This window comes from Ovis aries, chromosome 17 (genome assembly GCF_016772045.2).
Source record: "Ovis aries strain OAR_USU_Benz2616 breed Rambouillet chromosome 17, ARS-UI_Ramb_v3.0, whole genome shotgun sequence".
In the NCBI taxonomy this organism is placed as follows: Eukaryota; Metazoa; Chordata; class Mammalia; order Artiodactyla; family Bovidae; genus Ovis; species Ovis aries.
This window is the reverse complement of record NC_056070.1, coordinates 55,211,220-55,228,446: the sequence shown is the minus strand read 5'-3', so window position 1 is coordinate 55,228,446 and position 17,227 is coordinate 55,211,220. Positions and strand designations below refer to the sequence as shown.

General features: G+C 35.5%; 1 protein-coding gene across 47 annotated transcripts in view; it reads left to right on the top strand.

Annotated features, from left to right (window-relative positions):
- ATXN2 (ataxin 2) overlaps positions 1-17,227 on the top strand; it is a 99,666-nt gene that overhangs the window by 77,144 nt on the left and 5,295 nt on the right. For 30 of the 47 annotated variants that reach the window (XM_060401201.1, XM_060401198.1, XM_060401197.1 and 27 more), the window contains 2 exons: positions 9,058-9,242; positions 9,572-9,704. In XM_060401201.1, the coding sequence (XP_060257184.1) occupies positions 9,058-9,242; positions 9,572-9,704 (318 nt within the window). Of the gene's footprint in view, positions 1-9,057; positions 9,243-9,571; positions 9,705-13,288; positions 13,343-17,227 lie in introns of all 47 variants that reach the window. The other 17 variants (XM_060401190.1, XM_060401182.1, XM_042234623.2 and 14 more) reach the window with 1 other exon arrangement.

Here is a 17,227-nt window from a genome sequence, read left to right as displayed (position 1 = left end):
CAGGATAGTTCTGGTCAGAAAATGTCAGCTGGCTTTTCCCATAATGAGAAATAACCTAAATGGAAGCCACAGTGTGTTTTACAGTCTAACCTTTGAAGTAACCTAGCTTCATTTCTGTCATTTGCTGTTGATTATGTGGAGCAAATCTGGTACATGTGGAAGGGACTGTATTAATGCAAGGGTGTGGAAACCAGGAGCCAGAGTCATTGGGGGCCATCTTAGAGCCTGGCTTATTTACATTTTCCTGTAATGTGTATAAGATGTTTTCAGAATATTTGTGGTCTAACTGTTGCTCTACAAGATAAAATTTAAGATTTCTTTAGTATCTCACTAAGAATTCTTTTAAGTGTCAGTTTTCAGAGTCAGGAATTGCTACCCATGATACTTCGAAAATGCCATTTTCTGTAGTCACTGAGTTAGGTAAACAATTGGACACCTAGGTAGGTTAACCTGATTGAACTTGTTAACATTTGTAATGACAATTTTTTTATTGCTTTAATTTTATTTTTTATGTGTGGAATATTTATTTTCAAAATGAAAATTACATAAAAAGGTTGTTTAGAAAAGTCTTGTTTTCATCCCAGTCTCTTACTTTGTACTTTCCCTCATCACTTCCATCCCATTAAGAGAATTGTCCCTTCCACCATTAGCAGCTGATGATTTAAAATTAATTTCTGTTTATCCTTAGAGTATCTAGTTTTATAGTTGTTTCCTTGCAGATGTTCTGTTTTTCAAAAATGGCTCTATTTGGATTGTTGGCCTCTCGTTTATATAGTTGACCTTTGAACAACTCGGGGGTTAAGGGTACTGACCCTCTGTGCAGTCAGAAACTGAATATAGTCAGTCCTATGTGTTCATAGTTACAGATCATCCAACAGTGGATGGTTTAGTGCTGTAGTATTTACTGTGGGAAAAAAAATCTGTGTAAGTGGACCCACACAGTTCAAACTTGTGTTTTTCAAGGGTCAACTGTAATTCGAAAGCCATAAAATTCATCTCCTTGAAGTATATACAGCTTAGTGGTTTTTAAGATATTCTCAGAGCTGTCCAATCATCACCAGTCAATTTTAAAACATTTTTATCACTCCAGAAAGAAACCCCATATCCTTCAGTAACTATTTTCCTCCCACGCCATGCATGTACACACTCGTATCCTGTACATGCTAATATACTTTTCTCTGTAGATTGCCTGTTCTGGATATTTCATGTGAATGAAATCATATTGTATGCAGTCTTTTGTGACTGGCTTCTTTCATTTAGCATGTTTTCAAGGTTCATCCATGTTGGAACATCTATCACTATACCCTTCATTTCTTTTTATGGATGTATAGATATCAGTAACATTTCACTTACCCATTAGTTGATGATTCTTTGGATTGTTCCACTTTTTGATTATTATGAGTGATGCTGAACATTGTACAGTTTGTATGTGGACTTAGGTTTTCATTTCTCTCAGAGTGGAATTACTGTGTTCACAGTGTGCCACACTGTTTTCCAAAGTGACTATACCACTTTTTATTCCTGCCAGTAGTACACAAGAGTCCCGGTTTCTCTACATCTTACCCAACACTTGTTATTGTCTGTTATAATCCTCGTGGTTATAAAATAGTGCTTCATTATGGTTTTGATTAGTATTTCCCTAGTGACTGATGATGTTGAGCATCTTTTCATTGGCCATTTGCATACTGTCTCTGGAGAATTGTTTATTCAGATATTTGACCTAGTTTTAATTAAATTATTTGCCTCTTAACCACTGACCTGTAAGAGTTTTCTATATATTCTATATATAGATCTTCTATCAGATATAAGATTTACAGATATTTTCTCCATTTTATGGTTTTGTTTTTTTTTACTTGATGGTGGGCTTTGCAGCACAGAAGTTTTTAATTGTGATGAAACCTCAGTTTATTTGTATTTTGGATTGTCACTTCTGCTTTTGGTGTCATACTAAGAAACCATTTCCTGACTCAAGATCACAGAGATTTACCATGATTCCTTCTAAGTAAGAGTTCATTTTTAACATTTAGGTTAGTGATACATTCTGAGGTAATTTTCCAGATGGCACTAGTGGTAAAGAATCCAGCTGCCAATGCAGGTAGACATAAGAGATGTGGGTTTAATCCCTGGGTCACAAAGATCCCCTGGACAAGGAAATGGCAGTCTGCTCCAGTTTTCTTGCCTGGAAAATCCCTTGGACAGAGGAGGCTTGAGGGCTACAGTCCATGGGGTTACACAGAGTTGGGCACAACTGAAGCGACTGAGCAAGCACGCATGCATAAGGATAGAGTCCACATTCATTCTTGCCTGTGTATATCCAGTCATCCTGACACCACTGTTTGAAAAGTGTTTTTTCCTCATTAAATTGTCTTGGCATCTTTGTTGACATTTACTTTTCTTCCCTCGTATGCAAAGTGAAGCACACTATATGTACCGTACTGCACCCATGGGGGTTTTTGTTTGAAGACGTCGTATTTCCTAGAAATTACCATGTATTACTGTATCAAGATTTTCCTTAGACCTTTTTTTAAAAAAATTTGTATATTTATTTGGCTGTATTGGGTCTTAGTTGCAGTGGGCAGCCTCTTTGTTGCCCTGCAGCTTGTGGGATCTTGGTTTGCAGGCCAGGGATTGAACCCATGTCTCCTGCATTGCAAGGTAGATTCTTAACTGCTGGACCACTAGGGAAGTCCCTCCTTAACACTTTTTTTTTTTGGCCGAGGCATAATGGTATCTTAATTCCCAAACAGGGATATTCTGATTCATATGGAAATTGCCTTATATACAGTATAAGGTATGGATCCAGTTTATCTTGTTCCAAATAGCTCTCCAAAATTTTTACCAGTTTTGTTATTCTATAGTTTACATACAATAAAATGTCTTTAAGTGTACTTTTTGATGAAAACTACTCCAGTACCACCCACTCCAGGCAGCCACTGATCTACTTTCTCTTACTATATTAAATTGGCCTTTTCTAGACATTTTTTAGTAAGTAGAATCGTGTATTGTGTTTTTGTGTGTCTAGCTGATTTGAGAATATTTCATATTATCATCTGCATGATTTTGTTCCTTTTTATTGCTGAATAGCATTCCATTTTTATGATTATACCTTGGTTGGTTTACCCATTACTAGTTCATGGGTATTTGGATTATTTTCAGTCTTTGGTTGTTTTCATAAAGCTTTTAAGAGCATTTGTGAACTAATGTTTGTGTGAACATTTGCTTTCATTTCTCTGGGTTAAATATCTAGAATTAGAGTTGTTTAGTTGTATGGTAAGTACAGTTTTAAATTAATAAGAAACTGATAAATTGTTTTCCAAAGTGGTTGTGTCATTTTACATTTCAGCTGATCAGCCATGAATGAGCATTATGGTTACTCTACATCCTTGCCAACTTTGGTATTGTTTGTTTTTTTAATTTTAGCCTGTCTAGTGGGTCTGTTACCTCATTGTAATTTTAATGTGCATTTTTTTGATGATTACTGATTTTTTTTTTTTTTAAGAAATTTTATTAATTTATATGGCTGCCTTGGGTCTTAGTTGCAGCACATGGGATCTTCATTTACTCATGCGGGATCTTTCATTATAGACTCCCTAGTCAGAGTGTACCAGCTCAGTGGTGGTTGTGTACGGGCTTAGTTGCTTCAGGACATATGGGATCTTTGTTCCCTGACTGGAGACCAAACCTATGTCCCCTGCGTTGCATTAGCTATATATTTGTAATCATTGCTTTAGCTGCATCCCTAAAACTTGATGTGTTATATTTTCATATTTCATTCAGAATATTTTCTTAACGATTTCTTTAACCAAAGGGCTTTAAATCTTAGTAATGTGTTTGTAATCTCCAAATATTTGGTTATTTAGGATGTATTGATATTTCTGTTTATTTTTTCATTCCATTAAGATCAGAAAACAGACTGCTACGGAATGCCATTTTTATCCTATATTAAGTATCCATGTATAGCTACATCTATATCTGGATTTTCTCTTCCATTCTGTTAAATTGTTTGTCTTTAGATAGACTACTTTCCCACCCATCCACTCCCAATATTGATTTTTTTTTCCTCAAGTGTTTTTGACTTTTCTTTCAGTTATTTTTCCATGTGAACTTGATATTCAGGTTGACTACTAAAAAATCAGTTGACTTTTAAAACTTTTTGTTGAGAATTTCAAACATATACATATAAGCAGTTTGAATAGTACATCAGTGTAAAAGTACTCATCACTCAGCTTTAACAGTTAGAAACTCACGGTCAGTTTTGTTTCACCTACAACACCTCTCCCCCCCTCAGATTGTTTTGAAGCATATCCTCGATACACTATTTTATTTGTAAGTATTTTATAATTCTTAAAGAGTCTTGTAAAAACAAACATAAAACACTACAGTTCTCCAAAAGTTTCCCAGTTTTTAGCGCCCAGAAACTTGTTATCCTCTGCACATCTGCCTGTCTTGTCTCACTTCCATATTAAAGTCCTTTTCTAATGCAAAAAAAACAAAAAACAAAAAACAAAAAACTATTATTATTATACCAGAAAGTGCCATTATTATACCAGAAAGAGTTAACCAGGAGTTCCCTAATATCCTCAAATTTCTGTGGCTGTTGTTAAAATACATATTTTTTACAGTTAATTTGTTCCAGTTAGGATTCAAGTGAGGTTTGTAAGTTGCATTTGTTTTTCATGTTTAAGCCATTTGTAAAGTTATTTTATATTGTAAATTTTTATTATGAAAATTTAGACACGTTCTGTTCATTTATACCCTTACACTGTTAGCCTAGGTACCATTGTCATGTCATTAATCAGTACTTTTGTATGTATCTTTAAAGAGTTGTAGACTATTTCTTATTTTAAACCATAGTTAAGGTACCATTCAGTTCAGTTCAGTCGCTCAGTCGTGTCCGACTCTTTGCGACCCCATGAATCGCAGCACACCAGGCCTCCCTGTCCATCACCATCTCCCGGAGTTCACTCAAACTCACATCCATCCAGTCCGTGATGCCATCCAGCCATCTCATCCTCGGTCTGTCCCCTTCTTCTCCTGCCCCCAATCCCTCCCAGCATCAGAGTCTTTTCCAATGAGTCAGCTCTTCGCATGAAGTGGCCAAAGTACTGGAGCTTCAGCTTTAGCATCATTCCTTCCAAAGAAATCCCAGGGTTGATCTCCTTCAGAATGGACTGGTTGGATCTCCTTGGAGTCCAAGGGACTCTCAAGAGTCTTCTCCAACACCACAGTTCAAACGCATCAATTCTTTGGCCCTCAGCCTTCTTCACAGTCCAACTCTCACATCCATACATGACTACTGGAAACCCATAGCCTTGACTAGATGGACCTTAGTCGGCAAAGTAATGTCTCTGCTTTTGAATATACTATCTAGGTTGGTCATAACTTTCCTTCCAAGAGTAAGCATCTTTTAATTTCATGGCTGCAGTCACCATCTGCAGTGATTTTGGAGCCCCAAAAAATAAAGTCTGACACTGTTTCCCCATCTATTTCCCAGGAAGTGATGGGACCGGATGCCATGATCTTCGTTTTCTGAATGTTGAGCTTTAAGCCAACTTTTCGCTCTCCTCTTTCTCTTTCATCAAGAGGCTTTTTAGCTCCTCTTCACTTTCTGCCATAAGGGTGGTGTCACCTGCATATCTGAGGTTATTGATATTTCTCCCGGCAGTCTTGATTCCAGCTTGTGTTTCTTCCGGCCCAGCGTTTCTCATGATGTACTCTGCATATAAGTTAAATAAGCAGGGTGACAATATACAGCCTTGATGTACTCCTTTTCCTATTTGAAACCAGTCTGTTGTTCCATGTCCAGTTCTAACTATTGCTTACTGACCTGCATACAGATTTCTCAAGAGGCAGGTTAGGTGCTCTGATATTCCCATCTCTTTCAGAATTTTCCACAGTTTCTTGTGATCCACACAGTCAAAGGCTTTGGCATAGTCCTGAAATAAATTATAAATTATTTCTTGCCATCAAATATCTAAGCACATTTTTCTTACTGCCTTAAAATTTTTTTCTTAATAGTTGGCTTGTTGAACCACAATCCAAAATCCACACTTTTCATTTGATTGCTGCTGCTAAGCTGCTAAGTCACTTCAGTCATGTCCGACTCTGTGTGACCCCCAGAGATGGCAGCCCACCAGGCTCCCCCGTCCCTGGAATTCTCCAGGCAAGAACACTGGAGTGGGTTGCCATTTCCTTCTCCAATGCATGAAAGTGAAAGTGAAGTCGCTCAGTCGTGTCCAACTCTTAGCGACCCCATGGCCTGCAGCCTACCAGTCTCCCCTGTCCATGGGATTTTCCAGGCAAGAGTACTGGAGTGGGGTGCCATTGCCTTCTCCGTCATTTGATTACTATCTCTCTGTGAATATTAACTCTTTTTATTTATAGTTTCCCCCTCAGGTTTTCCCCTTTACATCTTATTTAATTCCAATTTGTTTGGCCTTCATTCTTTCCCACCATCTGAACTTCATAGATTGGATCCCTGTGGTATTGGTTAAAGTGATCCTTTATCCCCTGTAGGTCTCTGATAGTATATAAATAAGAAAGACTTGTTAAGTTTAGGTTGTATTTTTTTTTTAACTTAACATGGAATGTTTCATAGATGGTGTGTTTAGTTTTATTAGAAGTCAATGTCTGATCTCCTTTTTTTTTTTTTCTTGGATAGTAGGAGTAACTTGGCTGCCTTACATATCCAGGATAACATTTCATACCAGCTCTTCTCTGTTTGTTTTAGCAGCACTGGCAGTGACTGTCTAGTGCTAGATTCATTATTTCACTAAGGATTGCATAACGATGACATTCTCATTCTATCATCTCTTCTTCAGTTGTTAACTAGACTATTTCTATAAAGAAAAACTATTACCTTGTTAAGCTATTTGGTTACCATGAGGTACAGCTTGTAAAAGAAAGGTTACTAAACTACCCATCATTTCAAAGCAATTCTCAAAATAATGAGTTGGTTTCCTATTATCTCCGTGACCGATGAGGGTCTGTTGTTGTTCTGTTAGTATGAACTTCTGGATGTTTACATTAAGTTTGCCAGTTGGCATTTTCATTAGAACCACATTAAATTTATAAATATATTCTTTAACTTAGGGTAGGATTGTTATCTTTATCTTGTCTTCTTATCCACAAACAAATTATGCCTTTTTGCTTGTTTAAATCTATTTCTCTGTCTTCAGTAGTGTTTTTTTCAGTTTTTGCCTCAGGTAGTTTCTTTTTTTTATTGTTAATGTAAACTGGGTTCATCTTTCCATTGTATCTTCTAAGTAGTTACTCATAAGTAAATTTATGAAGTGTGGTATATGAAGGCTCTTGGCTGTCTTTATGTTAACATTATATCCTGCTACTTTACTCCATCAAATAACAGGGGAAATTAAGGACTTGCTTCTGAAACCCAGCCATAGATCATATAGGGCATATCTTTCCTTCATGATAGTAGTATCTTTTTGCACAAAACTACCTCTTTGTCTTCTTGGTACATGATGCAGTTCTCATTTTTGCATCCTGTGAGAAAAATTGGGTTTTGTTTGAAAATATGCTGAAGTCAGGAACATTTGGGGACAGATATTCTTGGCGGGGGTGGGGGGTGGTTAAATAAGGTGGGATCTGAGTATTATAGAACGTTGATTAGCATCCTTGGCCTCTACCCATTAGATACTAGTAGCGTCCTCTCCTTCTGTAACTGTGACAACCGAAAATGTCTCCAGACATTGCCAAATGCCCCTTGAAAGGCAAAATTGTTCCCAGTTGAAAACCATTGACAAAAGGAAATGGCTAAAGTATGGCCGATCTAAACTGTGGTTTCGAAGGTAGATTCAAACTGTAGGGAGTGGGACACGACCATAAAACCAGGTCGGTCTGTGTATAGATTTACAATTGTATTCATTGTTTTTATAGTTAGAATTTTTCTTTTAGAAATCCATAAAGTTGACTAGCTTTTGGGAAAACAAAAGTGAGGATTATAAATATAAAGAGAAATAGACAAACTTTCATTGGATATTTGAGTTTGGGATGGTTTTTCTTTCTTGAAGGATATGCTTTTTCAATATGAGGGAATCTCAAGATTGAATTCAGAAAAATATTCTTAACTAGTTTCCTCTGTTTTCAGGCTTGCTTTTCTAACCAGATAATAAGTATATACAACCAGCTTTCCTACATATCAGCAACAGTCAAATGTTTAGCAGAAATTTCAGATGTTTTTTAAAAAATTATCTCTACCTTAGCAATTTGTTCTGATGATTTTGTGAACATAATGAAGTTACACATTCTTGGTGTCCTGTGGAATTGGTGGTTTCCAGCTTTTTCCCTTGAGTGATTTAGTTAACATAGCACCATAAACCCATCACAGGCAACAGTCAGTGCTGTAATAAACATGTGAGAAAAAGGTACACAGAGCAGGTAGCTTGCTGTTTTGTGGGGGACTGGGAAAGACATTACAGAGACGGCAGTTGACCTAAACTGTTAATGAGAGCTTTAATGGGGCAGATTATAGGCAAGAACTCTTATTTAGAAACCTGCAACATGATAGCGTGTGAAAACTATGGGAATGAGCAAGAATTTAGTGGTGGAAAATTTTTAAAGATGGAGTTAAGATTAGTGTTGGGTCTCTCTTCACTTTTTTTGTTATATTTTTGTTTTTCTTTGAGTAAAATCCAATGCCCTTCTCTAGCCATGGCATAATTTAGTGTATCAAACAGGGATGATCTGAGAAATAATATGGGAAATGTTTCATCGTGCTGTAAGAGTCTTGTAATTATAGGGAGTTGATCAACTCTGGGTCATCACAGAGTGTCTCTCTGAGAATGTGGCTTTCAAGCTGACCCCTCAAGGACAAGTAAAAATTTTCCAACCTGGCAGTAGGGAATTGGGGATTGAGGTTAAGGAATAGCATAGATGATAGGAAACAGCCCATAGTGACGGAAGAGGGGTGGGTGTGGAATAGCGTGGCATTTGAGAGACAGGCAGAAGTGTCAAATCATGCAGAGCCTTATGGATCAGTTCATGTATTTTATGCTAAGGAGATGCTATTTTCTAATATTACATCGTTTTTTCCTGCAGTACCAAATATGCCCCAACAACGGCAAGACCAACACCATCAGAGTACCATGATGCACCCAGCCTCAGCAGCAGGCCCACCAATTGTGGCCACCCCACCAGCTTATTCCACACAATATGTCGCCTACAGTCCTCAGCAGTTTCCAAATCAGCCTCTTGTTCAGCATGTGCCGCATTATCAGTCTCAAGTAAGCCTGATATGACCTAATAACTCTTAACTGTTGTTCCATTTAAGTAAGTTTCAGTGTGATAAAGGGGTTTTCCTTACATTTTGTGTTATGTGCTATGGTGGGGGTAGACAGTAAGGATTTGGGGGCCCGTTTTAACAGAAAGGTGCTGATCAGTATAGGTGTTTCAAAGAAAATAACCAAAAACAGATTTAGAATTTTCTAAATTCTGTATTTAGAATTGAGAAGTTTTGGAAACCTGCAAACCATGAAGTTAAGACATAACTAAAATCTACTTGTTTATATCCACTAACTTTAATGCTTTTTCTTAATTTTTTATTTGAACACAGCATCCTCATGTCTATAGTCCTGTAATACAGGGTAATGCTAGAATGATGGCACCACCAACACATGCCCAGCCTGGTTTAGTGTCCTCTTCAGCGACTCAGTACGGGGCTCATGAGCAGACACATGCGATGTATGGTAGGAAACACTTTTTGTTTTTTCTCAGTGTGTGTCGTAATGTGTTTTAAACTTCTATTTAAGAATAACTGCCTTTTATGACGTTGAGGGTCAAGAATCTTAAAAAAAGAAGAATCTGTTTCTCTCTGACCTAGTCTGTAAGTCTTGGCAAATCATTTCTGCTTCTGTTCTTGAAATTTCTCTCTTTAACTAAAAATGTAATAATGTGTGTAACAGAAAGCATCTTTTGTAGAGAAAGGTATCTTGCTTCTCTTCCTCATCAGTAACATCATTTGGTATACTCTTCCTAAGGCATGCAGGAAGGCTTTTCCGTAATGAAAGCACTCTCTAGCAAGAAAACATTCTCCCTCACTCTTTACTCTTGGGGGCCACTGACATTGCATATTTTTGATTGCTATTTGTTATAATACTGCTGTGTTTCTTCATTATGCTGTATTTTAAGTGGTCGAAATTGTGTAATACTAGATCTGCTTTAGACAGAGTCATACTGTAAGTGTAATCAGTATGCAATGATAAAAGTATTCTATATAAAATTAAACAATATATATAAGACTACGAAGCTAAAATTACCATCTTAGTTTTGTGGCCAGGGAAGTTTGTACAAGTCAACTTTGCAGCTGTCTAAAGTACTAAAATAATACCATTTTCAATGTTGAGAATTTAAAATAAAATTCCCACCTTATATTTTGTAGAATAGAATTAATGAGTTGTCTCATATTTTTCAAAATGCACCTTTAATTATTAATAGTACCAGTTTTATTGAGATCTGAATTTTGTTTTGAACTTTTCTGAGAACTCCTTTACTGTCATTTAAGTTTTCCCACTGGGATTTCAGTTTGTTTTGGAGTGGGAAAAGAGAAATTTAAATTTATTTGTACAGTTGAAAAGACAACAACCCCTATGAGAATAAAGTTAATATTACATGCAGCTGCATGGACCTTTTTAAAACCTCTTTAAACTTTTTGAATGACTAAGAATGTAAAGACTTTCAGTTTTTTTAACTTTAGATTACAGTTTATAACATTTTGTAGGTTAATAGGAATAGGACTCAGGCAGCAACAACCATTCTTCTTACTTTTTGGAGGCATGCTCCTTTCCCACTGGTTCACTAATCATAGAAATTTTACGTGAGTTTTTTTTTTTAATATAAAATACTTGCCAGATCTTACTTTTCCACACTTAAAATCTTTTATTGTTGATTATACTCTTTAAATTTAAATGATGTGCTTGCAACATTTTGAAAACCTTTCAAGAAACCCATCCATAATTTAATTGAAAGGTTGACAGACTAATTTGGGTTTTGATTTTAGTTATGATCCTCTGTCATTGGGTTGTCTTAACCAGAACTAATTATGTGTGAAAAGCCATCACTGATTTATCGCACTAAATTTTACACAGTTTAGATATATTTCAACAATTTTCCAGTTTGCTAAAGTCTTAGGTGAAAAGTTCATAATAATTGTTTATACATACATTCCTGAATATATCATGATATAACAAGTGGAAAAAACATTCCTTTCTTCCCATTTTCTGGCATACTACCTTTGGAATAAGATCTGAAACTTTTGAGCTAAAATTTCCATTGCTTTTAGAGAATAGCTATTTGTGTGCCCATGCCTGTTGAGATACTGTAGTAATACTATTGAGCGGAATCTTCCTCCTCAGTGTAGTCACTCACTACCAGCATCTGGCTTTGTCTTTTGAATGGATATTCATTGGTTTGAAACAGCCAGTACAGTACAGTAAATACTGTATTTGAGGCACTAATGGTTTTATAACTACTTTCCAAATTTTTCCATTTGAAAAGCAGTTGGTCTCAGACAGTGAAGTCCATTCAGGTGTGGTAAACAGAAAAATACTGCAAAGAAACAAAATACTAGACCTAATGTCCAGTGAAACTTAGAATGAACTAGTCATCAGAGCTACTTCTTTGATGCCAGGAGAAAGTTGGCTCAACCATATCTAAATTACTCTCCTATGATTCACACAGATTGAGTTTTATTGATGTCTGTTGATGAGGGTAGGCTAGAGGCAAAGCTGTACATAGATTCGGTATGATTATTTTTGGTTCTCTTTTGGACACTTCATAGGCTGAAGAGGACACCAGGAAATGAATTATTTTGTTATTTACTGCAATAAACCATAATTTAATCTGCTGTAGCAAGTTTATTAATTCATCAGTGATTTATTTTAGATCTTACAGATTTTTAAGACTTTAAACTTATACAAATTTTTGTACATTTTCTTTTGTCTGTAAAGAATACAGATTTTTAAGTATATTGTTTTAAACTGTAAGATAAAATTTGCATAGAAATGCTAATTTTTTACTCATTTCTCTTAAACAGTTTATATTTTATATTCCAAAAGGAACTAGATATTTTTAGTATGGATTATTTTTTTTAAGCTACATCCTATCTAGATCTTTTTTTAATACAAACAAAAAATATGCACCCAGATGTTGATGACAGTTGTTATATTACCTTTTTGTCATTTATTAATCATTATGGTTATAGCAAAAGCCTTTGAGAATAGAAATGACTGCAAAATGAAAGGCTGGTTATTGTTTTTAAATTTCTTGGCATATTTACTATAAGTATGCCAACAAATCCTTGAACATTTATTTAAGGTACTAGGAGAAATGTATTCTAAGTTTGTTGACCTTGTATTCTTTCTAGCTATCTTAGGAGAGACTTGGATCACAAACTTCATCTCTTTGACCTTAATTTCACTTTCATCATTGTGTCTGCCCTCTTCCTCCAAATAAGTTACTTTTTGTTTCCTTAACATCTAGTCTTAAAATTCATCTGATTCTGTTTCATTCATCTTGTTTTGTTTTCCCTTTTAGAACTGGTAATAATGAAACTTTCTCTGCTAACTAAAGCCATCAGGAAGAGTTAAATCCAAAATCTTTTTCTTTGGGTTTACTTTTGGTAGTTTAATGCAGATAAATTCGAAAGTACGGTAGGCAAAAATATGTAAAGTGCACCTATTAATCTTCTCCCTTACAACCTCCTGTTAATGTTTTGGTGCATATGTTCCTAAGTGTACTTATGCACCTACGCACACCCCTTTATGTAGACAGTTTAATAAGAAATGATATACTTTTGTTTAATATTAATATTACTATGTTTCTCAATTTTTGGATCCATTACCAGATGCCTAGTAAACACCTTACAGAACAAGATGTAAGGTGACATTTCTATTAGTAATGATTTGCAAAATTGGACTAGTCTTTTGAATGAAACTTGGTAAATATTGTTTTATATTGGTATATTTTTTATATTAGAGTTGTTCAATGGAATGCAATGTTGGTCTTTTTATTAGATAATGACTTTATTCCTTTCATTTAAGCAAATGAGCAAGTGGAACTCGACAGCCCAATACAGAAGAAACGTGTCTTTCGCTTCACTCCATCTTACTTAATTTTGTAGTAATGTTTAAAGTGCTTGTCATCTCTTATAAAATAAGAAAAATGAACTATGCATGAATACAAAAAGAAATTACTAAATATGTCAACCTTTCCAGAAAATTAGGAAAATGCACACCTTAAAAGGCTAATTAACCTTTCTATTTCCTAAATTCAGCATGTCCCAAATTACCATACAACAAGGAGACAAGCCCTTCTTTCTACTTTGCCAGTGAGTTGGGTTTTTTATACTAATTTTAATTTGAACAGTAAAACACTTTTTAAAGAATACATGTTAAGGGAGTAGACTTGTTGAGCAATCTTTTCCTTGTGCCAGACAAAATCATTAAGAATAGATATATTTGAAAATAATTAAGAGTTTTTAAAAAGGAAGTAAAACCCAGCTTAAGAAAGCTGGAGTTAATTTAAAAATTGACTTGTTTCAGAAATAAATTTTTGCATACCAAGCAAATATGTGACTGTTTTGGAATGCTTAATACATTCCTTGTTCAGAGAAAATGTTCCTGAACAGCCTTTTCTCATAGCAAAGCAAAACAAGCCACAAGTGTAAAATATACAATTTTTTAAAAATGTATATCCTGGTAAGAAAAAACTTATTCTTACAAGGATTTTTATTTGAGTAGGGTTGAAATACTAGGGGAGAAGTGTTCCTGTATTTTCAATCTTTGCATGACTACAGGTTTAAAATATTCAGGTAGCAGACACCTCATGGATGTCTTGAGCTTAAGCAGGAAAACATGACCTAGCAGCCACCAGAGATTACCTTGGGTAACACCAGCCTCTCTCAGCAGTGGAAAGGTAGATGATTGCTCTTAAATGGAGAAAGTCTGAGCAGGGATTTTTTTGGAAATGAACTTGGAAGGTTTGTTTTCTCTATTTGTAGGGAAACCTTAAGGCTTATTCATGGACTTTTGGTATTTGGATGGGGAAGTCACTAACTTGCAGAACCGAATGATAGCGTAGTATGTGGTCACTTTATGTGAAATACTGTTTTCTCAAGACTATTAAGGATTAAAATGTTATCATAGAGACTAAATTTTAAATTATTTTGGAATAACTGAATGTCTGAATATACTAGGTGGCAAATTTTAAAAAGCATTGGGAAAACATTTTGACATTAATTGTGCCTTGGTATCCAAAAATAAGTGCGTACATATTATTTATTTGGTGCTAGGAAATGTTAACAAATTTAATCCTTTAATAGATGCTCTTTAAAAAGGAGTCTTGCTGTGTATATAACTATTGAAGAGGAATTCTGTATGTGGTATAGTATATAAAAGACAGGGTCAGTAATTCTATTAATGTACTCAGTTTGAGGTCTCAAATGTAGTTATCCTCACCATCTTACTGTCTCTGTTAGTAGATTTCGAGTCTGTTTCCTGGTAAGTAGCTAAAAGCTTAATCATTACACCTAAGCATTAACTGCCTTAGCCCAAGTTTTCCTAAAAGAGAATATCAGTATTTTTTAGAAGAAACTAATAGCGGGGCTGCAGTTTGTAATTTAATTTGCTGCTTTATACCCCACCTCCTTCTAAATAAGCTTTTTGCCCTGTTTTTTTGGTCTAGTTGCCTTTTATTCCCCTTTTAAAAAGTTTTCTATGTTCCTTAACTTCTTTGCTTCTGAGTTTACCATCAAAACTAAAAGTTGGGAGATTTTGTTTCATTTTTGAAGTTTTGCCGTGCTGGTGATCTCTCATGACTTGTGCATCCAAGGCCAAAAATGAGAAAAACTAGTTAGAAATTAAATGCACAGCTCTGTGGACTCAGTTGGCTTCAGTAGGATCAGTTATGGCTTAGAAAACTTTTTGGACTGTGGTTGTCTGGTAGAGAGCTAAATCAGAATTTTTAAGAAAAACTTTTATTTTTAACCTCTGGAATCTTTAGCTAATGAGTATGTATAATAATAACAGTTAAATGATAGATTTAGTTTAAGAAAGCCCAGAATTTTCTGCCTTTCACTCTCCACTTTCCCCTTTCCCTAATTCTCTTATTTTCCTCATTTACTCTAACTTGGTTCCTTTCACTCTCTCTCTCTCCCCCTCTCTCTCTCCCCCTCTCCCTCCCCCTCTCCCTCCCCCCCACCCCAATCCCAACCTCTCCTCTTCTTTTAAAAATTTCCCTTCTACCCTAGCTGTGTTTGTTACTTTCTTAAGTGAGCTTTCAAGGAACCAAAGTATATTTTTGTTATTACTATTAAAGTCTATTTTCTACATTTTCCCCAATTAGCTACTCAGTTTTCGTATTTGAAGGAGAAAAGAATTCCTGGATAAGGTACTTGCTTACCAAGCATCTTTTCAGAAAGATGATAAACAGGAAGATATTTCTAATCAGACATGCTTACATTTTATTTCCAGCCTATGATGTCTGTTTAAATCTGCTTAATTTTTCTTATAACGCATTGTAGTTAATTGATGTTTAGATAGGGAGAAGATGGGGTTTTTTAAGCATTCAGCTCGGACTACTTAAAGTATTTGTGCTGTGAATGTAAATGAGATATAGATAGCCTTTCAATATTGGCAAATAAATCCGGAGGTGCCTGTTAAAAATGCATGATAAAAAATACTTCTGTCTTTATTTTTCTCAAAGTAATTTCAAGGTTTTAACATTTTTCTAATTGGTGGATAATTAATTATGAGACTTCATGGGCATAATTGTTCTTTGTAATGGCCATTCTTTTTTTTTCTTTTTAATGTGTGAAAATCAAATAGCACCCAGCTAGAGTTGGTTGATGTTACTTTTTATTTTCTTATTACTTTGCTTACAGGGTAATTAGAAAGGAAAGTTAAATTTTCAGTATAAAAATTTCTTGAATAAATATGGTTGAATATGTAGAAACTCTATGAGATTCTGTAGTCTACCTCTGTGAAACTTTATAAATAAGAATTTGGATTCAGGAATTGCTTTCCAGTTTTAAGATTTACAAGGGCAGATTTTCAAAATTTATGTCAAGTCTTTTAGACTAAGTGCCTAGACAATTTGTGGGGATCTGCAAGTTAATTTAAATGATGATGAATGCCTTTTAATAAGCTAATGAAGTAGGAAAAAAGACAGTATTTTCATAAATTCATGGGATTGTGAAACCCAAGAAAGCTATTTGTACCTTATTTTTTTCCACCTCCCAGGTAACAGTCACTGACTTGTTAAAAAAAAAAAACACCCAGAGAATATGTTGCCAGTTTTTCTTGTTAATATGTTCCAATGTATGTTAACGGTTATAGTTAGGGGATTTTCCCAGTGTATAAGCAGAAGTGCTTTGTTGAATCTAATCTAAATGTTAATTTAGTATATACTTCCACCAGGTGTTAGCCGTGGATGCACAGGTGATCCTAGCGCTGGCTCTTTGCCTCTTCTCCTCTCTTTAAAGGGTACCTATGCAGTTGAGGAGATGACCAGTTGGGCTGGAATGTTGGTAGCCCCTGTCCCTGCAATGTCAAGTGTTATAGAATTGATTCATGTGCCTAACCTTCTGCATAACATTTACATGGGATTCACCCAGAGCCATCTCTGCTGGTGACTCTCAGCAGCTGGCCTACTAGACTACTGCAGTCAGGGTGCCTGATCCCAAAGGTGCTTGCTTCTCCCTATCAGTCCCCTGTGTGTAACATCATATGAAGAACGTGAGGAAGTATTTTGAAATTGTTTCTGTGTATGGGCATAGCTTCTCGAGGATTTCAGGATTGATTTGAGAGAAGGCTGGAAGTCACACATTGACTTCTAAGAGGTATGTCTTGGGAAGACTGTCCTCAACTCATAGCCACATCATGGTTAGATTTGTATCAGGGTGCTATATTAGTAGTCACTGGAAGCAGTGAACCCATCTTGTGCTTTTGATTCTCGGATTGCTGTATTGGGATGACATGAACAAATATCTGATCTCCCTGTTTTGTGCCAACGTATGGTCAGTGCTGACACAAAGAATTGGCTTTGCATTCTTACCTTTAATGAACACATTTTTACTTAAACTAAACCATCATATTTTCTTTGAAGTTACCCTAACTAGTAAAAATTTTTTCTAAAGGCTGTGATGCATAGAAGGGAGTTTGGTTTTCCTAAATACATAGTTTAGGTAACCCTAAACTATAAAACAAAGGTGAGA